At 40.7% G+C, this 26,573-nt stretch overlaps 2 protein-coding genes across 4 annotated transcripts in view; one reads left to right on the plus strand and one right to left on the minus strand.

The window, feature by feature from the left end:
• LOC139464951 (late secretory pathway protein AVL9 homolog) overlaps positions 1–12,775 on the plus strand; it is a 33,603-nt gene extending 20,828 nt beyond the window's left edge. Inside the window, exons 11-15 of one of the 2 annotated variants that reach the window (XM_071246581.1) lie at positions 3,073–3,165; positions 3,537–3,651; positions 5,628–5,681; positions 7,240–7,328; positions 9,393–12,775. In XM_071246581.1, coding sequence (XP_071102682.1) covers positions 3,073–3,165; positions 3,537–3,651; positions 5,628–5,681; positions 7,240–7,328; positions 9,393–9,514 — 473 coding nt within the window. In that variant the 3' untranslated portion in view covers positions 9,515–12,775. The remainder of the gene's footprint in view (positions 1–3,072; positions 3,166–3,536; positions 3,652–5,627; positions 5,682–7,239; positions 7,329–9,392) is intronic. The other variant, XM_071246582.1, reaches the window with a different exon arrangement.
• A 6,604-nt stretch (positions 12,776–19,379) lies between these two features.
• The window catches only part of LOC139464953 (uncharacterized), a 32,128-nt gene continuing 24,934 nt past the window's right edge, over positions 19,380–26,573 (minus strand). For both annotated transcript variants that reach the window (XM_071246583.1, XM_071246584.1), the window contains exon 12: positions 19,380–24,927. In XM_071246583.1, the coding sequence (XP_071102684.1) occupies positions 24,686–24,927 (242 nt within the window). In that variant the 3' untranslated portion in view covers positions 19,380–24,685. The remainder of the gene's footprint in view (positions 24,928–26,573) is intronic.

The following is a 26,573-nucleotide window of genomic DNA, read 5'->3' on the forward strand; positions in this document are numbered from 1 at the left end:
AACTGACTACAAAGAGACTTCCACCAATGTTACACCTCAAAGTGGTCATTTGATCATCTTCCCCAGGCAAGGGAGTTAACTGACTGTAAAAGTCCAGTTTCTATTGTGGCTATTATGAGTTATGTCCCTTCTATGCCCCTCCTATTGACCAATCAGATTCCACCTCATATAACTTGCATTTGCTTCAAACAAAATGGCAGCACCCAGTGAAGGCGATCTGATTGATGATAAGGATATGTATTGTAATAAAACAGGTCTTACCTCATGAAGTGCATCAAATCACGTGAGCACCTTGATTAAAAACATGAAAACATTAGGAAAATGTCTGTCAACGCCCAGTTGACGGTACACATCGTTTGCAAATTCTGCAGTCAGGCGAAATCTGCATGTTTAAATCCATGTTTACGAACTGGTTGTCCATTTTGTTACACGATTTTGATTTGACCATGCATGGACTCATTGGTCGAGCCAAAATATAACTCCATAATTGCAGCCAAGTTCGGCAAAAGTGGACTTTTATAGTCAGTTGACTCCAATGGCTGGGGAAGATGTCATATGATGGGAGAGGAGTGTAGTGTGTTGAAAGTGTGAAGAATTGATGATGATCAGATCAAATAAATCACTATCAGACCCATGAAGATCTGGGGTAGAATAGGTCTTCAGCAACCCATGCTTGCCGTAAAAGGCAACAATGCTTGTCATTAGAGGCGACTAACAGGATCGGGTGGTCAGGCTCGCTGACTTGGTTGATGCTGGTCATTGTATCCCAATTGCATGGATCGATGCTCATGATGTCAATCACAGGTTTGTCTGGTCCAGACTCGATTATTTACAGAACGCCATCATATAGCTGGAATATTGTTGAGTGTGACGTTAAACAACAAAAGAACAAATATCACTATCAATATTAGTACCTCTTCAACATGTTTTGCCTGAGGAATTTAGATCTGCAACCATGCTAATTGCCAGTAATGTTGGTGAGGGTGTTAATGGGAATACGTAGCAGCATTCAGATGGATTTATAATGACAAGTCCTTGGTGTTATTTGGTCAAGCTCTGAGTATTACTTTCTGATCAAAGTAGCCAGAGGCTTGAAATTATCTTTGTAAAGATAGCACTGTACTGCATCGGAGAAAATAAGTGAGTAAAGGTGAATATTGAATATTGATTGATATTGATATTTGTGACCTGATTTGATCAGGTTCAAGTGGTTCAGGATACATATATTTGGAAGGAGAGTTTGGGGCATTAAGCATGTTTGATCAAATGTGGATGTGGCCCATTTCTTCTAGTTACAAGTTATTTTTGCAAGTTTCATGAGGCTTATGTTTTTAGACCCCTGGAAGAAGTTTTAAACAGGTCATTGAAAGAGAGACGATACTCTCTTGGACATGGGCCCACTCCCCCATCTTCCTCACTCTGTAGGTCCACACATTCCTAGCAGTCTGATTGAAGAAGCACCCAATCTTAACCCATCTCCCCGAGGTAAGCGTGTCCACTTGCCTATATAAAAGCCTAGTTTCAAACCCTTCCACATCAAGGCAACTAATTTTGGCTCGACCCTGGCAACACCTCGCCTAGATCAGGATTTTTGCCCCTTGCAATGAAAACGTCATATCCAATCAGATCGCTGTTCTAATCTTGTGCAGCTTCACAAAGATGGCGACTACCATAGGCGATGATTTAGCTGATCAGATAACCTAAAACATTCACAGTTTCATCCCTGACACAAAAACATAGGCAATCGTTTGGAGGGGTTAAGAAAAAAAAGAAGACATTTTCGTGTCAACAAAGACCATGAAGACCGACAGCGGTAAATCACTTTCATACGAAAGTGAAAAGTCGTGGATGTTGATTTTGTAAAAGGTTCTCTGATTGGACTATTGATATGTGACTTAGTTACAGGAAAGTGGGCTTGATGTGGCAAGGGTAGAAACATGACTTTGATGAAAAAAAGGCTAGTGGACGCTCTTGCCCCGGGAAGATGCCCCTAACCTTGGAGTGACTATATTAACTGGTCCATTACAATTAGTTTGAACATTTCCGATCTCACGCAATACATATTATCATGCACACTTGATAAGTCTTCTGCATGTGGCTTCCGAGGCAGAATAGGACCCCAGTATCCGATGGGAGTCCCTGTCGGGATTTTAGGGAAGAATAGGTCCCCAGTATCCCATGCTTGTCTCCCTGTGGGATTCCAGGGCAGACTAGGTCCTGAGTACTCCATGCTTGTCTCCCTGTGGGATTCCAGGGCAGAATAGGACCAGACAATCCAGTGATTGATATCATGAGCATCGATCCACACAACTGGGATACGATGACATGCACCAACCAAGTCAGCGAGCCTGACCACCCGATCCCGTTAGTCGCCTCTTACGACAAGCAAAGTCGCCTTTTACAGCAAGCATGGGTTGCTGAAGACTTATTCTACCCCGGACCTTCACGGGACTAAAGACGTGGATTGATGCTCTTGCTCTCAACCACTTGTCTGCCTGAACCAAACTTGATGTGGCCGTAATATCTCTGACTGCAGTAAAACAACATTCACTCACTAACTTACTAAGTTCTAACAGCTGGTAGATATGTATACATGTATACCTTACAAGCATTGTTTTTCTTTTCTTTCTTTATTTTTTGGGCATTTACAGAAGGATATCTAAACTAATTGTAACATGCTTATTACAGCTGGAAATTTAGTTAACTTTGATGCAGTGGAAAAATGTATGAATTTGCTGACACTAATGGCTGGTGGCGTGTCTATTCAATTGCTCAAAAACTCTATGATATGCTTGCTAAATTTTTAGTCAGTCAGCTTCACTCACTCACTCACTCGGGAACTCTTAGCAGTTCACTCACTCACTGAATCCCTCAAGTTACATTTTTTATGCTGGCTCAACACTGACTCCCCAACACCAATACACAGTTGATCCTTGTAGACACATCCACATACACATCCCAAGCCAAGGAGTCCCCTCTGGTTGCCACACCCTGTCCACCCCACCCTGTCCACCCCACCCTGTCTGCCTACCCCATGTGCACTGTTGTTGATCCTTATTGGCTATGTGATAGTCTCCTTTCCAGAGTGGGAGGGTGGAGACGAGTGGATCCGTGCTCAGTTCCGCCTTTACCTGCAGTCTCTGCTGGCTTCAGTCATCAATGAAGGTGAGTGTCAGGGAGACAGAGAAAATGTATGTTGGAGATTTAGAGGGGACTGATATCAAATAGCTAAGCGATAAATAAAAAATTAAGAACAAGGCATGGTTTATTTCACGATATGACATTTTTAGCTCACCGGGTCCGAAGGACCAAGGTAATTTGTCTATATTGCTTTAAACGACTTCCCCTCTGGAACTAAGAGATAGTTATCAACCATAATTTGTTGGACGCATTCTCTGGTGGTGAGGATGTGCATGTGCATGCACATTGTTAAATAAGTACAATAATCTTGGACCCAACGATAAACCTAATTTCACCTCACCTCACCTCACCTCACCTCACCTCACCTCATGCTGCTGGTGTTGTGCTTGTTTCAGATACCAAACTTCTAGATGATTATGGCTCCAGCTTTGTTCAGGCATGGAAGATGACCCACAACTTCAGGGTTTGGTCTAAAACTGATCATGCTGGTCTCAAGGAGTTCCCTCCCGGGTAATCAGCCAATCCTCTAAGTCATCTCATATTTGTGTTATATATATATCCCCATGTAACATGTTTTCCAGCCCCTACACAGTACCTAACCACGCACTTAATGACATAAGCAAGGTAGACACTTCAAAGCTCACTGAAGAGCATCAAAATGTTTGCCACTTGGCACTGAAGGTATGATACCATTTAAGCTATACAAGGTAAGATATTCAATAGGTAATGAAAACATACCTCAAAACTTACTTTTCCACTAATGCAATTTTCATTCAAACTTGATCTGATGATAATTTGGCATCAAAACGATCATATGCACCGCTGATGTATCGGCTGCTGTCTGTAAACTTCCTGTCAGTAATGTCATGTGACTGACCATGTTGTGCATCTATTTTTAACTTGACTGTAATGAAGGATCTTCCTGAGGCAAGAGAGTTAACTGACTTTTAAAGTCCAGTTTCCACTCTTTCCGAACTAAGCTGGAATTACTGGGCTCGATCGTAGTGCAACCAGTGGCTATTGCCAGTTATGTCTCCTCTAAGCCTCTCCTATGGACCAACTAGTTGGCGGTGCACATGCTTTGCAAATCCTGCAATCAACCGAAATCTGCACGACAGTTTACGAACCAGATTTCGATTTCGGTGCGTGATTTTGTTTGGACAATGCATAGACTCGTTAGTCCAGCCAAAATGTAACTCCATAATACCAGCCTAGTTCGGCAAGGGTGGAAACTGGACTTTTATAGTCAGTTAACTCTCTTGCCTCAGGAAGATGGTAATGAAGGGGCTCAAAATCAGGTGACGGTAACAAGAGGGCACCTGATTGACTCGTCTCGCTTGGCGAGGCATTATCATGAGTTAATTGACAAGATGAGGTCATTCAACTTTCCAATTGTAAATAGATCCGTGAAGATCCGGGGTAGAATAGGTCTTCAGCAACCCATGCTTACCGTAAAAGGTGAATATGCTTGTCATAGGAGGCGACTAACGGGATCGGGTGGTCAGGCTCTCTGACTTGGTTGATGCATGTCATCGATCCCAATTGCGTTGATCGATGTTCATGATGTCAATCCCTGAATTGCCTGGTCCTGCCTCAATTATTTATCATATAGCTGGAATATTGCCGAGTGCAGCTTTAAACAACAAACCAACCAACCAATTGTATATAGAAATAAGTGTTCTCAAAGGTAAGACTTAATTTTAGTGTCTCCCTGTTGTTATTAGACACGTAATGAGAAATATTTCTTAGGGGAAACGAGGATACTACAGAACTGCTGAAAGTCCAGACAGCTTATGCCATAGCGAGTTGTCTGCCAGTCCGTCTGTCGTAAACATATATCTTTTAAACTTCTGCAAATACAAGGTCTATGCCGCTGCAACTTGCTGGATGATCCCAGCAATGACATTTCAAATATCCTCAAACAATTGCAATTCATTGCGTGGGACATCAGACTTGTGTGGGATTGTTACAAGGCGATCTGGGCCTTGTTCCACAAAGTGACTGTATCTCCAAGACAATTATAAGTCCCATACTTTAACTTTGACTTACAGCAGTCATAGCACTATGATCACTTCGTAGCCCCTGCCAATCAGACTGCTAGATTCTCTGATACTTTTGTTGACATTGGCATGAAAACATTCTCTCCATATTACAAACCGTGACATTGCCAGATGTTGACAAATGATGACGAAGATTTGGGTCATGATATCAGCTGTAATTGATGAACACAATGGACTTACCCCTCGCGGGGATTACAGTGTACAATTGGTCACTAGCAGCCTATGCTGGTCGTAAGAGGAGTCTTAATGGATCAGGTGGTTAGGCTTGGTGACTGGTTGATTGCGTGCTATCATCTGATGGCGTGGAACATTGCTCATAATGTCAGTCACTGGATTGTCTTTTCCTGAGAACAAAACAAACACACACACACCAGAGTTACCTTGAGGTGAAAAACTCTAATTCAATGTCTTTCTTTCAATTTTCAGACATCCATACCAAGGGCATTTGAATGTTGCAGATCTCAGAGTGAGGCTGTCCCAGTAAGTTCCAGTAGGAAGTCGTTATTTTTAGTCATTTCATTTGCTGATTGGTTTGTCTGGTTTAAACTAGTTTTGTTACTATGTGCTATTGCCAACCTTTGTCATATCACCATAACTCCCTGCAGTAAGAGGCATATCACCATAACTCCCTGCAGTAAGAGGCATATCACCATAACTCCCTGCAGTGAGGGGCTTATCACCATAACTCCCTGCAGTAAGAGGCATATCACCATAACTCCCTCCAGTAAGGGGCATATCACCTTAACTCCGACCAGTAAGAAGCATATCACCATAACTTCCTCCAGTAAGGGGCATATCACCATAACTCCCTCCAGTAAGGGGCATATCACCATAACTCCTTGCAGTAACAGGCATATCACCATAACTCCCTCTAGTAGGGGAATATCACCATAACTCTCTCCATTAAGGGGCATATCACCATAACTCCCTGCAGTAAGGGGCATATCACCATTACTCCTTGCAGTAAGGGTCATATCACCATAACTCCCTCCAGTAAGAGGCATATCACCATAACTCCCTGCAGTAAGGGGCATATCACCATAACTCCCTCCAGTAAGGGGCATATCACCATAACTCCCTCCAGTAAGGGGCATATCACCATAACTCTCTCCAGTAAGGGGCATATCACTGTAACTCCCTGCAGTAAGGGGCATATCACTGTAACTCCCTCTAGTAAGGGGCATATCACCATAACTCCCTCCAGTAAGGGGCATATCACCATAACTCCCTCCAGTAAGGGGCATATCACTGTAACTCCCTCTAGTAAGGGGCATATCACCATAACTCCCTCTAGTAAGGGGCATATCACCATAACTCCTTCTAGTAAGGGGCATATCACCATAACTCCAGCTAGTAAGAGGCATATCACCATAACTCCCTCTAGTAAGGGGCATATCACCATAACTCCCTCTAGTAAGGGGCATATCACCATAACTCCCTCTAGTAAGAGGCATGACACCATTACTCCCTCTAGTAAGAGGTATGACACCATAACTCCCTCTAGTAAGGGGCATGAAAGGTTTAAGTGGCCACAAATTCATTGTGCAGAATAGTTTGAGTCCTTAGTCAGGATCATCTGGCCTGGGGTTCAAATCCAAGATTCATTTTGTTTATGGACTTTCTGAACCACACCTCACAGGTTTCACCAAAGTAGAGAACATCACTTCAGGCTTTCCTCCCACAATAAGTTGATGCAGTGGGATGTTAGAGAAATCACTACCCCAGCTCCTGCTACGGAGTTACTTCATGGTAAAAGTGGAAGTCTTTCATAAGGAAATGCCACTTGTCCTTAGACATAGACTTTTAATCCTGTGTGCCGCTGTGGAACACTGCTGTGAAGAGCTGCTTTCACTCACTCACTCACTCACTCTGGACACACTGTGATGTAAATGAAGCAATGAAGTCTCACTCACTCACTCACTCTCACTCTCACTCTCACTCACTCACTCACTCACTCTGTTGCAGCAACCTGCAGAACACGGACCGTGGCACTCACTCACTCACTCACTCACTCACTCACTCACTCACTCTGTTGCAGCAACCTGCAGAACACGGAGCGTGGCAAGAAGATCAACGCAGCCGTTGTCCAGACAGGGAAGTACATGGTGCAGACAGGCAAGGCTGTAGGTATGTGCACCACACACAGACATCCTCCCAGGGTGTTCCAGCTCCTTAGTTATGAAAATAATAATAATAATATAATCTATTTAAATAGTTCCACCAAAGATATAGGCATGTCCACCACACAGACGTCCTCCCACTGGACATTCCAGCCCCTTCGTTATAACAATAATGGTAATAATATCAATATAATCGATTTACATAGCACCAAGTTCCACCAAAGATATAGGTATGTCCACCACACAAAGACGTCCTCCCACTGGACATTCCAGCCCCTTCGTTATAACAATAATGGTAATAATATCAATATGATCGATTTACATAGCACCAAGTTCCACCAAAGATGTAGGTATGTCCACCACACATGGACGTTCTCCCACTGGACATTCCAGCCCCTTCATTATAACAATAATGGTAATAATATTAATATAATCCATTTACATAGCGCCAAGTTCCAGCAAAGATATAGGTATGTGCACCACACAAAGACGTTCTCCCACTGGACATTCCAGCCCCTTCGTTATAACAATAATGATAATAATATTAGTATAATCTATTTACATAGCGCCAAGTTCCAGCAAAGATATAGGTATGTCCACCACACAGACGTCCTCCCACTGGACATTCCAGCCCCTTCGTTATAACAATAATGGTAATAATATTAATATAATCCATTTACATAGCGCCAAGTTCCAGCAAAGATATAGGTATGTCCACCACACATAGACGTCCTCCCACTGGACATTCCAGCCCCTTCGTTATAACAATAATGATAATAATATTAATATAATCCATTTTCATAGCGCCATGTTCCACCAAAGATATAGGTAGGTGCCCAAAACCCCAGTGGGGAATCTCTGTTAGGATTAGTCTCCATCAACCCAAGAGGGGACTTAATGGCTTGGATGTCTTAGTTGATTGCAGGTCATCGCACCCTGACCGCATGGATTGTTGCTCCTAATATCAATCACTTGAGTGTCTGGTCCATTATTTACATACCACTGTCATTCAGCTGTAATATTGCCAAGTCTGACATTAAACAAAAAACACTTACAAATGTTTTTGTCTCTCGGCATCAATTTCAGTAGATCTCAGTGTCCCAATCTCGATCATTATTTGCTGAGTTTACTGGAACAAACGACCCGTGAAAAGACCCCGGGTAGAATAGGTCTTCAGCAACCCATGTTTGACGTAAAAGGTGACTATGCTTGTCGTAAAAGGCGACTAACAGTTGGTTGGCTTGGTCAGGCTCGCTGACTTGGTTGCTGCATGTCATCATAACCCAATTGGGTGGATAGATGCTCATGATGTAAATCACTTGATTGTCTGGTCCAGACTCGATTATTTACAGAGCGCTGTCATATAGCTGGAATATACAGGCCTTAAACAAGTACAAGACCAAATAAAATTTTACTTGACTCGAGCTTTGGGCCAATGACTTTGTTTGCAATCTGTTAGTCTTGCTAGAAACGTTACTACTGGATGGTTTCAATGAGCTGCACCCTGGCTGATATCGTCTATTGTACCCAGACAGCCTGATTTGTATTCTTGTGCTGGTCTAGAGGACCAAATATTTTTACCATATTCGACGTAATAAGCGCCTCGCTCTAATAAGCGCCCACGGCGACATATGCTGAGATATTGGCTAGTGAACAATCCCAATTAGCACCCCTTCCGATTGATCAAAGTACACAAGACTTATTTATTCGCGTATAATACGCACTCATGTTTTATATGCACCCTTAATTATGGGCATTTAATTCTGGAAAAATATATCTGTCGTACATAAACATTTCAGACTGTCAGCATAAACCTCAAAATTTATCTTTCAACTCTGTTTTTTTCACCAAAATAACATTCCAATAAGAGCTCCCTATTTCTTATTTTGAGAGCGCCCTGGGCGCTTATTACGTCGAATACGGTATATACATTAGTTGCTATGATATAACTGCAATATTGCTGACCTTCATCGACACTCATCCTGAAAATATAAACAGCTGAAATTTTTACCAAAAAAATCTAATAGTCCATCCACTGTCATGTCATTCATCGCTGATTTTCTTCCACCAGGGGGCGCTTTAAGTAATGCAAGATCAGCCCTGTCGTCATGGTTCAGTGGTTTCTCCGCGGAGAAGTCCCAGATATCGCCGTCAGAGTCAGCGGAGACAGTGTCAGAACCAGAGTCCAGCTAACCCCTCCAGGCGTGGATGCTGTTCTTGTTTATGCATATTACTTTATCTGAGGTCTGCTCATGTGGTTGTTTGTTTACTAGGTCAAAGAGACATCAATGGCTCAGTTTGTAAACTTTGTATCAGTGTCACTGCATACTTGTAACTATTGCAAGATGCAGTTTATTACTCATTCCAATACTGATATTGTGTATTTTCACACGTCGCTTACAGTATCATATATGATAAAATAAGGATGCAATAAAACATCTCTTCTGTTAAAGTCAGAAATCGATGCAGCGTTAGAAATTGGCACTAGTCCTATAGTCCTTGCGATATTATACAGTATGAAAAAGATAAGATGGCTGAGAAAGTGGATAGGAGAGGGGGAGATAGAACAACGGTCAGTGTCAGTAGTGTCTGGTGTTGCTTGGGCGATGATAAAGTGGGACTCACATCGAGTACTGTGGAAATAGGGCTTGCCATTATGAGAGGAGCTCGAATTGTGATTACAGTATTTTAATTAGATTCATATAAGAATGCTGTCAGAACACTTTGTGTTTCATGTTCATCACTGAAGGGACGGCTTCAGTCCCCATAGGTACATTTTCTTAAGTTCTTATTTTTTTAATTCCGAAGGAGGCCCATTTTTTTGCCATAATATATAACTTAGCCCCTTCGTCCTGTTGTCAGTGAAATACAGGTTATCTCTACAAAGCCATAAACTTAGCTATTTGTTATTAGCATTAATAGGTAAACTTTAAAATCCATTTTGGGAATTCTTTAATGTTGTTTGCTACAGATTTGGGGCTGATTATCAGCTTCTGAGCAGGTCTAGATAAATCCCAGAGAGTGGTTCCAACATGAGAAGATGACGTGGGTGCTTCAGTTGTTTTAAATGCCGTAATTCTGCGGTCATGCCATAATCCACTGATTGTAGGTTTGAACTGGGATTTGCTGATTCTTGGTTTTGTTGCACCATTCCCATCACTTGGCTTCGTCACGTCCAACGGCGTTGAATATCCATCACTTGGCTTCGTCATGCCCAACGGCCTTGAATATCCATTACTTGGCTTCGTCATGCCCAACGGCCTTGAATATCCATCACTCGGCTTCGTCATGCCCAACGGCGTTGAATATCCATCACTTGGCTTCGTCATGCCCAACGGCGTTGAATATCCATCACTTGGCTTCGTCATGCCCAACGGCGTTGAATATCCATCACTTGGCTTCTTCATGCCCAACGGCATTGAATATCCATTACTTGGCTTCGTCATGCCCAACGGCGTTGAATATCCATCACTTGGCTTCGTCATGCCCAACAGCGTTGAATATCCATCACTTGGCTTTGTCATGCCCAACGGCGTTGAATATCCATCACTTGGCTTCGTCATGCCCAACGGCGTTGAATATCCATCACTTGGCTTTGTCATGCCCAACGGCGTTGAATATCCATCACTTGGCTTCTTCATGCCCAACGGCATTGAATATCCATCACTTGGCTTTGTCATGCCCAACGGCGTTGAATATCCATCACTTGCATTCCATGACTCAACCCTACACATTACCATGTTTCAAGTAGGGCTGGGACGAGTCCAAATTTACCACCCGGGTACCCACCCCCCTATTACCCGACTCCCACTGTACCCTCTGTAGGACTCAAGAGATGGGTACAAAATGTCCGATTGGGAATTCTTCTACCATAGCCCTGGCAAAATGTATTTAGACACATGCATTAAACAACCTGGCCATACATACACTGAAGTTGAATTAAGTTAAATATTTATTCAACCATGTGAAAAGTCAGAAGGAATGGGTGCATAGTCAGAAAGAAATGCGAACATTAGTGACTTGTAGTGTAACCATAGAGTTCTAGATAATTTTTGTCAGTAAACAATATATCACGTGACTAACCACGGGTCCGGGTAGTCCTGTGGGTACCCGGGTCCTACTCAGTACCCACCCGACCCGGGTACCAGTGACCCGTCCCAGCCCTACTCAAGGAGCCCCTTTTATTCTGTGAAACCAAAGACGTTATGTTGATACAAAAGGCCACAACCATATTGCCAAAATCCCCACATGTCCTGAAGTGGTGATTTGGATGCACCCAGCTATTTCCCCACCCGGCCTTACGAGCCTTACTGTGACAGCGTTCTGCAGTAGACAAGAACCATGATTGTAGTTTATGTTTAATGTAGAAGATAAATAAACATGATCTTGTCCTTCTCTTCTATTTTTAGAACAACTGGGTTGAAATTGAAAGCAAACGATCAATAAAAAAAATATTCTGCAGAGGTCAAAGTTTGCCATAATATACTTCTTTGAGTTTGACAAATGTTCAATATTAAGAAGTTTTTAGCATAGTAACCATGACGGATAGTGGCAATTGTTCAACCATTAAGGTCAAATGGGCTCGTTAAGGCTTAACAAAATAAAAGAATGGGTTCTCAGGCAACAGTTTTTGGAAATATAGTGCGGCGGGCGTTGTCTTTATATTTTTTTGTAGTTCGAACTAGTATGTTACCAAATAAACAGTTGTGAAACCAAATAAACAATTGTGTACAATCAACCTGGGAAAGGGCCTCCCTACCTAAATGTATTCCTTGATGAGTAAAATACTGGAATAATGTATTTGACTACCGTTGGACTTGGAATATTTAATTTAGGAATGGAAATAAAAACAAAACATGCGGCGAACTTTATGATGATGCGGGCAGTGCCCTGAGAACCAAGACTATTATTTTTTTTAGCCTAAATTAAGAGATTTTCTTTCCCAGGACTCATGTCAAGTTCTTGGACTCACGGCATTGATATACAATGAAGTGCCCAATGAGTTACCATTTACTATGACAGTTTCTCTCTATAAGATTTAGTCACCAGAGAAAGAAGGGGGTCGTTGTCCATGCTTTGGTTCTCTTGGCACTTATCAACTATTGCGCCAAATTCACACTTCACTGTAGACACATTTGTATCATTGATAGTATTGTACTTCAAACATAGCTGAACCACATGCTGATAAAACATGCTTCTATAAGACAACTTCATTTGTATATGTTAGTGTGCTAATATAGGAGTGAGTGGACAAAAATGTGCAATTACTTGTGTTTCTTCAACTTCTAACTCGCTGTGCAGAGTTGCGTCCCTTCGGCATGCCAGAAACCTATGAATGTGGGTTCGAAACCCGGGTCGCCTCAATTATGTTTCTAGGTTTGTCAGCACTATACCCGTGCTCGTGGGTTTCACCGAAGTGGTAAACACCTGAGACCTGCATCACTTCAGGCTTTCCTCCCACATTAAGCTGACACGCCGTGGTATAACTGGAATACTGTTAAAAGCAGCGTTAAACCCAACTCACTATTATCTGACCTGCTCACCATCTTGTTTTAAAAGTTGTAGTGTCTGGGAAGAGATTGATACACATGATGGTCCTAGCATCTGTTACTGTTAAAACCTTTTGATGGATGGCCTGAAACTGCTAACAGTGTTATGTGGACTAAGGGACGGACAATTGCATATCTTTGGGATGCCTGGGATTTTGTACCTATAATCCCAGCCCACCCCAACCCCGCATCCAAATAGGAAATAGTCGGCCCCTAAGACTGGATGCTAAGTCATATAAACTCTCTATCTCTGTACTGAAACTGCGAACAGTGTTATGTGGACTAAAGGGACCGACCATTGGATATCTTGTGGATGCCTTGGATTTTGATGCATAAACCAATCACATGATAGTTTTCATGAAATAGAAATTCAAATTGACAAACAAAGAAATTTAGCAGAGGTAAGTGTATTCGGCGTCACGACAGTCGTCACTTGTTTGTAAACATAACAGTCATTCGGTTGCGAGTTCAACTCCAAGCATGATAGTGGTCATCTGTCACTGTGGGGAGTTTTGACTGGTGGCACCAATAGTATAGAGAGCTCTGCGAACGGGATATCGCTGTGAGAAGCTTGCCTCTCTTACTGACCCTACACCCTGGCACCAAAAGCCAGCTCAACATCACTGTTCACACCAACCCTGTTCCAGTACCAGGGCCCAAACTACCATCCACTCTCACACCATCCCAAAATATCAACCCCCGAGGATCCTGATGAGTAAGACTACAGGTCCCCAGGAAACTATGTTTGTCGTAAGAGGCGACCAAATGGATCGGGTGCTCCGGCGCGGTGTCTTGGTTGATTGCGTGCCATGCGAGTGATACTCATGATGTCAGTCACTGGATTGTCTGGTCCAGACGCAATTACTTACAGACAGACGTCATATAGATGCAACAATGCAGAGTATGGCAAGCAAACTATCTCAAAATAATATCTTATCAACACGTAAGGACAAAGATGATACATGTTTCAGAAGATAAGGCATTTAGACATGAAGGTTGTGTATTTGAAGATAAGGTAATGCTTATGCTTAATCTTAACCTATTCTGCGTGACCTTTACCTCGTGAATGACCTTGACTTTATTATGGCTGACTTTATTCCAAGTGCAATGAGTATGTTTTTGCTAACAAGCTTTATCACATTTATACCACAATGAAACCAGATGCATGTGGTGACAAAAGAGGTGATACTGTTTGTGGTCTTGTATTTATGTGTGATATGTATGTTTTAAGTGTATTAAGTCATAATTACAACATTCCTGCAAAAAAAGGAAATCACTTCAACACATTTGATGTACTTATATTTCTGTACCTTTTATCAACTTGTATATTGGTTGTATGTGTGTATATTCTGACATTCATCTAATTGAAGTGAGATCTTTTACCCTAATATCACACCCCTCTGCATGAAGATCCGAGGACACCACCAGAGAAGATTGCATCCCCTGAACTTTATTTGTTGTTTAACGCCGCACACAGCAATATTCCAGCCGTCTGTAAATAATCGAGTCTGGACCAGACATTCCAGTGATTGACATCATGAGCATCGATCCACGCAATTGAGGTACGATGACATGTATCAACCAAGTCGGCCTGATTCAGATATTTTGATCACTGCCACAGAGCACCTACCAGGTAAATGCTCTCCATAGTAACCCTAATAGGTGTAGACGAGAAGGCACTCAAAAACAACAGGATGCTTGCCGTAAAAGGCAACTATGCTTGTCGTATGAGGTGACTAACGGGATTGGGTGGTCAGGCTCGTTGACTTTGTTGATGCATGTCATCGTATCCCAATTGCGTGGATCGATGCTCATGATATCAATCACTGGATTGTCTGGTCCAGACTCGAATATTTACAGACTGCCGTCATATAGCTGGAATATTGCTCAGTGTGGCGTTAAAGCACAAACAAAAAAACAAAACAACAAGATGTATGAAATATCCACAACAATTGACAGAGCGGCGTTATTTTTCACATTTGGATTTCCTCGATTATATTTGTTTTCAAGAAACAGAAATTAGATATGCTTGTCTGAATGCTATGCTCATTCCAACCGAGGAATTAGAAAGTTTGACACTGATTGGTTGATTAGAAAGTTCCCGAGGCGACCTCCAACAGAGGTGTCCTCAGATCTTTTCACAAAGTGAGGTTTCATGTTGGAGAAAGAAATATGATTTTAATGAGATTGATCATGACATGTTATTACTTTGACCTCAGATGACTGCCTTGTTTGCAATTTGGGGTTCAACATCAGGGCCCCGTTCCACAAAGCGATCGTAACTACAATCAATCTTAGAGACTTACGTCGATTATAAAATCGTCTTAGCTAAAGTTTACGCCCGTTCCACAAAGCGACTTAGGGCGATTGTAACTTTACAAGTTCTTAAGTAGCCGATCTTAACAAAGATCGGAATCTTCAGCCAAGAGTGGCCTCCCTTGGTCATGTTTAGCAGACGACGCATTGTCGAAATATGGCCGAATCGCAGACCTCTGTCGGCGTCAAACACTTTCGTCACAGCAATTTTTCAGCAAGCGAGATCGCTGTCCTTGTTGATGAGGTGGCTGTTCACCACACGACACTGAATTCCTCATTCAGCTCTACCGTCACCAATAAGCTGAAAGGCAGCATATAGGAGGACATCGCTAACAAGTAAGTGAGCTGTGGACTGTCAGAATGTTATCTGATATAATAATAATAAGTCAACATACGCCATCTTTGTTGTTATGGTACAATATTTAAGATCGATTTTAGCGATCCTAAGTTGGTCCGGAGCAACTTAGCATTTTGATCTTAACTTACAACTCTCTTAGTTAAGATTGCTTTGTGGAACGGGCGGCCGATCGTAACAAAAATTTAAGATCGCGTACTTAGTGAGTTACAATCAACTTAGCCCTAAGATCGCTTTGTGGAACGGGGCCCAGGGCACCGTTCCACAAAGCGATTTTAGCGCTATGATTGTCGTAAACCAGTGTTAAAGTATGGGAGTTACGATCACCTTAGCGCTAAGATGGCTTTGTGGAACGGGGCCCAGGTCTGTTCTGGTTTGTATTTCCTGCAAAATACAATACATAGTTCTGGTGGAACAAGCAGGAAGGTTAGGGAGAAAAAATATCATCTGATGTGTTTAGTGCTGTATAATAAGGATATTTTGATATATATATTTGGAATTTAAAATATATATCAAAATATCCTTGTTATAGAGTATGGTAATTGCTAATTACTTAGAGAGAAGGCTATCGCAAGCCCAACTTCTAATGTAATATCTGTTTTTGGTACTGGGAATAAAGTTGTTTCAGTTATTTTAGCAGAAAAAAAGTTATACTATTTTTGTATTCTTTAGAGTAACATGTCAGAAGGCTTTGTGCCCTTTGTAGGTTGTTTTCTGTTGAAGAGATTCTAAACAGTGCATTTGATCAATTATTATTGAAAAGTTGGATGTTAATTTGTTTGATTTTTGAAGTAATATTATTTACTTTTCTAGTCTCTCAAAACTAGATTGGTCAGAAAAACACAATTAATATAAACCATACTAGTATCAATTCTTTGGGCTTCAGTCTGTCAAATTCATGTGGTCAGTGAAATCCGTAAACGGAAAAATACAACAGTACTGCTTAGTGATGATGTTTTGGATTTCTACATTGGTAAAGGTAGCTCATGAGGTTCGATTCTCTTCAGACTGCGAACCAGATCCAGAACTGTTGCCAGGACAATACCTTCGTCCACTATCATAATAAATACTGTTGGTAACCATGGTAACAGAAAATATGGTTTGCAGATGATTGGATGTACATAGCACTTCAGGTGTCCACAGGGAAGAATAGTGATACTGAAATAGGTTAAAGTGGGTTAGTTTCAGATTGCCAAGCAACAGATTAACAGTGATAGGTAAAATATACAGTGAGACTATGACTGGAGAAGCCAACAGCAGGCACGACGTCATACAGGAAATCTTGCTTGATAGTCACAAGTTTGGTTTCAACAGGGAGATTTTAGTGTCCAAAATTTATGCTGGCCATTACCATAATAATAGGATTGCTATACTTTGTTGCTGAGTCTATTCCCCCAAATTTGTTGTAGTGACTTTTGTATGATTTAATAAAAGTTCAATCCCATTAAAATCAGATCTTAGTTCTCGCTACCTCTAAACAAAGATCTGCGGACATCCCATTTCAGGTCATGTCAGAACGACCTTTCATCTGACCAATCAGAGCATAGTTTATCAGACCATGAAAGTGACAGTTGGACTGTGATTTTTGATCGTGCAGTCGTGCAACCTCGAAAAACACACAGAGCGTATTCCGAATGACAGGTTTGGGCTTTATGTATTCATACAATCTAGACCATCTATCTGCCATTCCAGATTCTTCTTTTGTTCAATTTTTAATTTTTTCATCGAGTATATGTCAAAATATGTTTCGAAGCGCAGTCGCCAGTTTGAAACTTGTGCCGTAAAGCTCAATTAAGCTGCCTTCTGATTGGCTATTTTCGACTACTTGTTAGTCATTCCATTTGTCGGTCAAAGTTCACGAAAGGTCGTTTTGACGTGACCCATAACGGGATGTCCTCAGATCTTTGTTTAGCGGTAGCGAAAACTAAGATCTGATTTTAATGAGATTGATAAAAAGTGTTTTTTCAGGTGATCTCATAAACATGCTGTTGAGTTACCTCCCTTGCATGTCAATTCATTTTTTTACTTGTACTTGAATTTGGTGGAAGTAAAATTACTTGTTAAATCTTTGTTGCATTACTTGTGGATTTCTTATCAGCAGATGCATAAATAGAATGAAAACAAATATGTCAAGTACTTATAGATAGACTGAGAGCCAATCTCATTAAAATGAGATCTAAGTTCTCGCTGCCGCTAAACAAAGATCTGAGGACATCCCATTACAGGTCACGTCAGAACAAACTTTCACGAACTTGTGACCTGTAATGGGATGTCCTCAGATCTTTGTTTAGCGAAAGCGAGAACTTAGATCTGATTTTAATGAGATTGACTGAGAGCCATAATAAAATAGTGTATAGAAAAGGTTATAGAAATACATCTTGGCTGGTTCAGTGTATTGAGAGGTAAATATCAGATAGATTGTGATTCAAGAATGATACCGAGGGTACTGACTGAGCTTTTTCACTCACACATCTTAAAAACAGCACCAGTATTTTCTAGAAATGATTTCAGTCTGTTTTTATTTTACTCCATGCAAATAAATTGGAGAAGTATTTTGCATCTCAGTCCGTACTGATATGTTCCATGTATTTAAAACATCATTCCTGTTGGGTAGAAGTAAGTAATTGTGATTTTAGTGCCTCGCACTTCCTAAGAGTTATCTCCCCATTATGGTTGTTGTCGTGGAGATTTGGCATAAATTTTGTAATATATTTACAAACCTTCATTCTGGTTATGTGGTTTGAAAAGTAATATAGACATGTTGATACTGAATATCAATTAAAATTATGACATTAATGAACTATTAAATCATGTTTGTGATTGTCTTGGGCACTGCTGTAGATTTTTTTTTATCAGAATTCAAAATATTGATGTGTTATGATGTTGATCATAATTGTTCAAGTTTAATGAAATAAATATTAATATATTTCCCAAACTTGTTGATATTTCCTGTATGTCCTGCGACACACTAAATAAAACATTTTAATGGTTTGTGCGTTTTGGTTTTCATTTTGAAGGAGTCAATCATTTTTGTAAACCAAATGTATGTTTGTTTGTTATTTGTTTGTTTGTTGCTTAACGCTGCACTCTGCAATATTCCACCTATATGACGGAGGTCTGTAAATAATCGAGTCTGGACCAGACAATCCAGTGATTGACATCATGAGCATTTGTGTAATTGGTATAAGATGAAATGAATCAACTAAGTCAGCAAGCCTGACCACCCGAGGGGCAGTCTGGTAGCCTAGTGGTTAAAGCGTTTGCTCGTCACGCCGAAGACCCAGGTTCAATTCCTGACATGGGATGGGTACAATGTCTGAAGCCCATTTCTAGTGTCTGTCCCCCACTATGATATTGCTGGAATATTGCTAAAAGCGGCGTAAAACCATATTTACTCGCTCAATGACTGACTGACCACCTGATCCCGTTATTCATCTCATATGACAAGCATGTTTGCTTCTTACAAGACCAATTCTTATCCGGCTCTTGAAGGGCAACAAGAATGGATTTGGTGGTCACTGGCTGGGCGGATACGGCATTTGTAAAATGTAGGGGTCCAAAATATCAAGATTCTTTCAGTCAATTGTAATGCCCAGAACACACACACACACACACACACACACACACACACACACACACACACAGATACGCGATTTTGTTGGACTATCCATAGACTTGTTAGTCCAGCCAAAATGTAACTCCATAATACCAGCCTAGTTCGGCAAGGGTGGAAACTGGACTTTTATAGTCCGTTAACTCACTTGCCTCAGGAAGATGTCACTCAAATGAAATAACCAACAGATACAGCATGCAATAAATATACATTTATTTCACACAATATTTTCTATCAAGCTGAATGCATACATCTTTTGTCTGATGTTCGATTCAAGAAGAGGGACTTGAAGGAGTTCTTGCCCGCTATAAGACGGTGGTCTGTAAATGATCAAGTTTGGACTAGACAATCCAGTGATTGCATCAATCTACACAATTGGGACATGGTAATATGATTTAACCAAGTGAGCGAGTCTGACCATGTCTCTTTCGACACGGGCATAGTAGCCTCTTACTGCAAGTATGGGTTGCTGAAACCTATTCCAACCCAGATCTTCGCAGGTTTTGTCATACAACACACCCCGCAACTTACCAAAGTCGTAAGTCTCATCTCCTTGTGATACCTGGGCCCACTTGTAAGAATCAATCCTATTTGAATACAATATGTAACATGTCCACTTTCTGCATTCAGAGGGCGTTGCGGTAGCCTAGTGGTTAAAGCGTTTGCCTGTCACTATCAAAACCCGGGTTTGATTCCCCCATAGGTACAATGTGTGAAGCCCACTTCTGGTGTCTCCTGCTGTGATATTGCTGGAATATTACTAAAAGCAGCATAAAACCATACTCACTCCTCATTCACAAGAACTATTTGACTTTTGCCAATGTAGTAATTTTTCAAATCAAATAAAAAAGAATGAAGTGGCCTCGTAAAATGGGAATTAATTCCTTTTTGTTTCTATTACCCTGTATCTGTGGCAACTCGTCTGAGTCAATGATGCTCGGCCGGACTGCTTCATTCCAGCCATTGGTTGACTAAAACATGTCGAACACCACCACATACGCCGTGATTAAAAAGTCGTACCAGCAGACACCTTCCTGGTTGTGCTTCATCATTCGTGACCAACTCGTGCTAATCCGGGACAAGCCAAAAAGAGACTCGTGCCCCTCTCGTGGCCATTTTTTCTGACTTGGTTCCGTCTAAGCTCAAACGGGCATAGCTGAAAGAATTTTCAACTCGTTGTGTAATGATTCACGTATATTTTCCCCCATGTCATATATCCAGATGCTATTTAAAACACATCGTGACTTACGATATTATATAGCATGTTAGAACACATTTAACTGTACGTTCGGTATATGTTTATATGCAAGATATATGTAAAGTACAAATATATTCCTGAGGGATTCTTTGACCGAGGTACTAGAAGTCATATGCGCAGTTTGTGTGGTTTGTCGTATTTTTGCACATAACATTCACGAGTCTTAACAAGGTTACGGAATGGGGCGAGTGGTGACGAATGGTGCTTCATCAGACCATGATTGACCATACTTTACTGAACCAAAAACGTAAGGGATCATGAACATTTTGGGGTTATTATCATGAAATCGCCTGCTCATTGTTCAATACGAAACAACATTCACAAAACTATTCATGATCCTTAACTTTGGGGGTTCAGTATATGAACATGATATGGGATAAACATATGATTTGAGAGTGTTATTTAGTATTAGATGTCCTGGAATTCTGTTTTTACTGACAGTTAGCCAAAGGTTTTAATGATTTGCAGCAAACACTCAATAACATCTGCATCTCTGGCAACATAAAAATATTACTGAACTAATATATACAAATGATTGAATGTTTTCATAGAACTTGCTTTGTATCTAGATCTACCATATTCGACGTAATAAGCTCCCAGGACGCTCTCAAAATTAGAAATAGGGGGCTCTGATTAGAATATAATTTTGGCGAAAGAGTTGTAGATCGTAAATCGTAAATTTTGTGGTTTATGCTGACAGCCTGAAATGATACAAAAGAAAAGTCTGTGCGACAGATATATTTTTCCAGAATTTAATTGCCTGTAATTAAGGGTGCGTATAACACACGAGTGCGTATTATACACGAATAAATAAGTCTTGTGTACATTGATCAATCGGAAGGGTGCTAATTGGGATTGTTCACTAGCCAATATATTAGCAAATATCGCCGTTGGCGCTTATTACATCAAATACAGTATTCCAACCAATGTGAAACAATCATGTCATCATATGTTTCCATGACAAATAACCTCTTGGTTATCAGAATGCAGAAAACAAATAAAGCAAAGTTTTACAATATGGGTTATAATCAAAATAAATGAATATACATAATATGATATTCAATCGTGCCAAACGCAATGTCTTTTCAATAATCAACTATCTTCCCGAGGCAAGGGAGTTACCTGTCTATAAAAGCCCAGTTTCCACCCTTGCCAAAGTACACCATAAGCCGTAATGACATAGAATGGTTAGTACAAAAATATGGCTGATAACTTTCACGTTTCACGTGAAAATGGCAAATTCATCTCTGCCCTAAACATATCACCAGAAAATCAACCACTATCATTGACTATCAACAAAGGGGCTATGGAACATCAACCATAGCGGCACGGATATATAATGACAAAAAAACCATCTGGATCAACAGGTTTCTCCATGTACAGGAGAGTAAGTCTTCATATATTAAATGAATGTTTAATTTATTTGGCCTTACCATGGAGGAAAGCAATCGCCATATCACGTCTGAGACCTGCATCACTTCGGGCTTTCCTCCCACATTTAGCTGACATGCCGTGATATGACTGGAATACTGTTAAAAGCGGCATTAAACCCAACTCACTCACTCACTCAGAATAGTGTGACACATGCTTTGTTCACAGCTTGTTCCAAAGTCCGGCCGACAAATGCAAAGGGCTGGGTATGATTCATTCATGTTTATTTAATAACACGCCAACTCATTCACAACTGCATGATCAAATATGTCCTTGTCAATATGTCAAACGATACAAGATCGACACTGACGAGAAGTTATACACCAAGTGGTCAGCAGTATATATACTCATCGCCAAAAGAAACATGAATACCACACATGTTGGTTAATATATGATATTACTCATATTCAAGAGATACATTTATTATATTGGTTCGATGCACAAATGAACATAGTGGTAAGTTGAGTGAGGTGAGGTGAGGTGAGGTGAGGTGAGGTGAGGTGAGGTGAGGTGAAGTGAAATGGGGTTTAACGTCGCGTCAAAGATCATTGCACTTGTATAGCGATGTGCATGCACATGTGTGTGTGTGGCTGCTTGTACTTGTCCGGATTGATGCCGATTTATAGTGCTAGCCAACTGAGATACCATGCCACAGTTTAACGTGGATACCCCACTCCGAGCCGACCAGTCCTTGTTTTAGCCCCTTAATGCCGAGCGCCAGACAGGGTAACTACAAGTACCATCTTTTAACGACTTTTGGTATGACGTGGCCGGGCATCGAATCCCGGACCTTCTGCTCTCCGGGCGGACGCTCTACCACTAGACAGAGCAGTCTTAAGTTGAGTGAACAGACGCTCATGAATGTGAAACATGTGATGCGATTGATCCATGACTCCAGATGCACCATTTGTCTCGTGCAGGATTCGCATGTAAAGTTTGGAAATCACGAGCAGCATATAGTGATAAGAATAAAGACACTGTGGTAACATATGACTGATTGTTAGTTTTGTCATTAACTGATACACATTGCAAACATCTCTTCTTAATGTACATACTTCTCTATGTTTCTATGGTTTTCATTTCTTTTGGCAGTGAGTAAAAATGGAATTATTTATAGCTGAGCATTATATTTGTTTCATGCTGATTGGTGAGTTTGTTCCAATTGCTCTATTATTTTCATTGGTTGTTAAAATGGCCTTTTGGGAAATTGGAAATTATGTCAATTTTGTGTATGATTTGGTTGGTTTGTTTGTTGTTTAACTTCACACTCAGCAATATTCCAGCTATATGATGGCGGTCTGTAAATAATCGAGTCTGGACCAGAAAATCCAGTGATTAATATCATGAGCATCAATCCACGCAAATGGGATCGATGACATGCATCAACCAAGTCAGCGATCCTGACCACCTGATCCCATTTAGTCACATCTTACGACAAGCACAGTCACCTTTTACGGCAAGCATGGGTTGCTGAAGACCTATTCTACCCCGGATCTTCACGGGTATTTTTTGGTATGAAAACAAGAAAGGTGTTTGCATTGCATGCAAACACAGAAACAGTGCCATCCCCATCTTTTCCTAAATGCCCCCAAACATTCCTACCAGACACATGTGAGTGAGTGAGTGAGTTAAAGTTTAACGTCACATCGGCAATATTTCAGCCATATCGTGACGTCCAGACACATGTAACCATCTTAACATCACCAAATTAGGAGACAGCAAACCTGGCCATTGGTGTATCTATGTCAAATGCAGTACAACTTTTTATTTCTGCCTTGGGAAAACATACATCAAATGCAAGACACCTTTAAAACGGATTATCCCTCTAGCTACCATAATAAGAAAGTCATATGTACTTGACGATCAATTTCAGCCAATCACACGCTTTATTATTTCTAGCTGCGGTTATCTCCAGCTGAAAACATGGGTAAAAGCTCTGGCAAACATGTCATACAAACACTGGGGTTGATTCAGAATGCAAAGAAGCAAAGCTACCTTCAGAATGACTATTCCAGTGACCTGACCTTCAATGAAGGTCACGTAAAAACCTTACCACCAATGACCCACTCTGAGGATGATATGTGCCAAATTTCATCCTACTACAATGAACACTTCTTGGGTTATAGTGAACTTAATACATTCTTTAGCATATGACCTTGAGAGTGAATTTGACCTTTAATATCAATTTCAAGAAGATTCCCAAGGGCTATCTTGCCTGTAACCCAATATGATGATCCTCAGTGGAATTCAACATATCCTTCTCGATGTTAGGTGGTAAACAAACTGTATTTCAGGCTATGGCCTTGAGGATGACCTTGACCCTTGATAAGACATGTATTCAAATAACATAACAACTACACCCTTAAGACTTTATGAAACTATCTGCAGAAAAAGCATTTTAGTGATAATGGCAGACATACTTTACAAATAACCTTCACTGTGATCTTGACGTCATATGTAGGTCACTCGCAACAACTTCCAATCTCGGCCCCACCCTAAGAAAGAACCATAGTATCCCATGGGCCAAAAAAGACCCCATATCACACCTTGTCTTTTGACTAAACTGATAGAATGCCGAAGCAGTCGCTATCTTTTTAAAACAAAATGGCAATAATATAAACAAGCAAACAAACAAACTTTACAAGAACAAAAACATACACTGAAACAAGTTTAACTGAAGTCATGATGACTTAATTGAGTCAGAAACTGCTCCCAGTCTGTCCTGCACTCTCACCATTATTACGGAGGGCAACATTAACTTGACAAATGTAGTCACAGTTATTAGTCTCAAAACAGTTCAGCATAAGAGATGGGAATTTAAAGATTACATGCACAATTTCTCTCATAACTCCTCCTCATAATACAACAGCAAAGCTTGGTCTAAGTTCATCCCCGACTTTTGCAAGTAGTCCCTGGCCTTCTGAACATTGTCAATCTTTGTGACCTCGAGGAAGTCTGAAATGAGACTGCCCATCACCATCTCTACAGTGTCGTCTTCCGGTTCTGCAGCTAGTGACCTTGCAGTTGCAAGTTCAAGGTCACTATCATTATTGTTGTTAGTGTTATTTGTTGTGAGGCTCCCAGCTGCGTAAAAAAATGAAAAGAATTAGTGAATAACAGCTTCAGTTTCAATGCATAATTCCAGTTTAGAAGGAAAAAAAGCATTCATTCAACCTTTCCTCATAGTTGAGATGTTCAAAGAAGATACATGTCTGTATTATTTTACAAGTAATGGCCAGTGTCTGCTGGTAATAGAGGGTGAGTGTCAGGATGTTATCAGGACATAAACGACTAGTTGCAAGAACAATGGGCGAGGCGAAGCTGTCACAAGTCCTCTATCTGTCTTAGAGCACAGCCAAATACTCTAGTTCTACAAATACATCTACACGTAAAGAGTGGACAGTTTGCCAGACAGGACTTTTCACATTTCCACTGTGGTCGAGGACCCTACAACCCAAGCATCTGTGTAAATTTTGTGGTACACACAGTTAGACTCACATTGCTGTAGACAGTGTATCAGTCGGAGTGCCTATCAGGAAATAATTGTACGACATGTGACCAAAGTGATGACTGCAATGCTCTAATCTGAATGAGAGGCTTGTTTTGCATTGCACATAGTATTCACCAAGACTAGGGCTGGGATGGGTAACTCGGGTACTCGGATGGGTTTTGAGTAGGACCTGGATACCCACAGGACTACCCGGACCCAAGATTAGTCATGAGATATATTTTAGTTAAATGGCAAAAATTACCTAGAAATCTATGGTTACCATGGTTACACTATAAGTGACAAATGTTTGCATTTCTTTCTGACTATGCACATATTCCTTCTGATTTCATATATATGGATAAAGATAAAACATCAGTCAACTTCAGCATTTACATGACCATATCGTTTTATATGTGTATCTAAATACATTTTTACAGGAGTAAGGTCGAGCTTTTCCCAATCGGACATTTTGTACCCATCTCTTGTGACCTATAGCGAGTGCCTGGGTTGGGCCGGGTACCAAATTTGGACTCATCCCAGTCCTAACCATGAACTAACAATGTTACTTGTGGGTCACATTTGATAACGTCATACTATTGTTTATATTCATTATTCTGAACCAGCATTTCAATTAATTTACACTCGGAATAGAGGAAATATTTTGTTATATTTTGACAAGTGAATGATTTCAATATTTGTAGGAAAACGAGTTGCCTGCATGTTCGAACCCGCATCGTATGATTTGATAATGTCTAACAGACGATCTCAGCTTCGGGACAGTACTATGACAGAGCGTTGTGAAATTAATCATGAAATATCTTCAAATATTTGTATAATCCTTAACCTGTTAACATTTGTATACCGTTTTCCACGTAATAAGCGCCCTGCTCTAATAAGCGCCCACGGCGATATATGCTGATATACTGGTTAGTGAACAATCCCAATTAACATCCCTTCACATTGATCATTGTACACAAGACTTATTTATTTGTGTATAATACACACTCGCGTGTTATGTGCCCCCTTAATTATGGGCAATTAAATTCTGGAAAATATAATCTGTCGTGTATAATACACACAGACCTTTCTTCTGTATCATTTCAGGCTGTCAGCATAAACCACGAAATTTACAATCTTTCAACTCTCTTTCTTTTTTTCACCAAACTTATACTCTAATAAGAGCCCCCTATTTCTAATTTTGAGAACGCCCTGGGCGCTTATTACGTCGAATACGGTAATC

The sequence above is a fragment of the Haliotis cracherodii genome, unplaced genomic scaffold (assembly GCF_022045235.1).
Source record: "Haliotis cracherodii isolate W230 unplaced genomic scaffold, xgHalCrac1.p SCAF_17, whole genome shotgun sequence".
In the NCBI taxonomy this organism is placed as follows: domain Eukaryota; kingdom Metazoa; phylum Mollusca; class Gastropoda; order Lepetellida; family Haliotidae; genus Haliotis; species Haliotis cracherodii.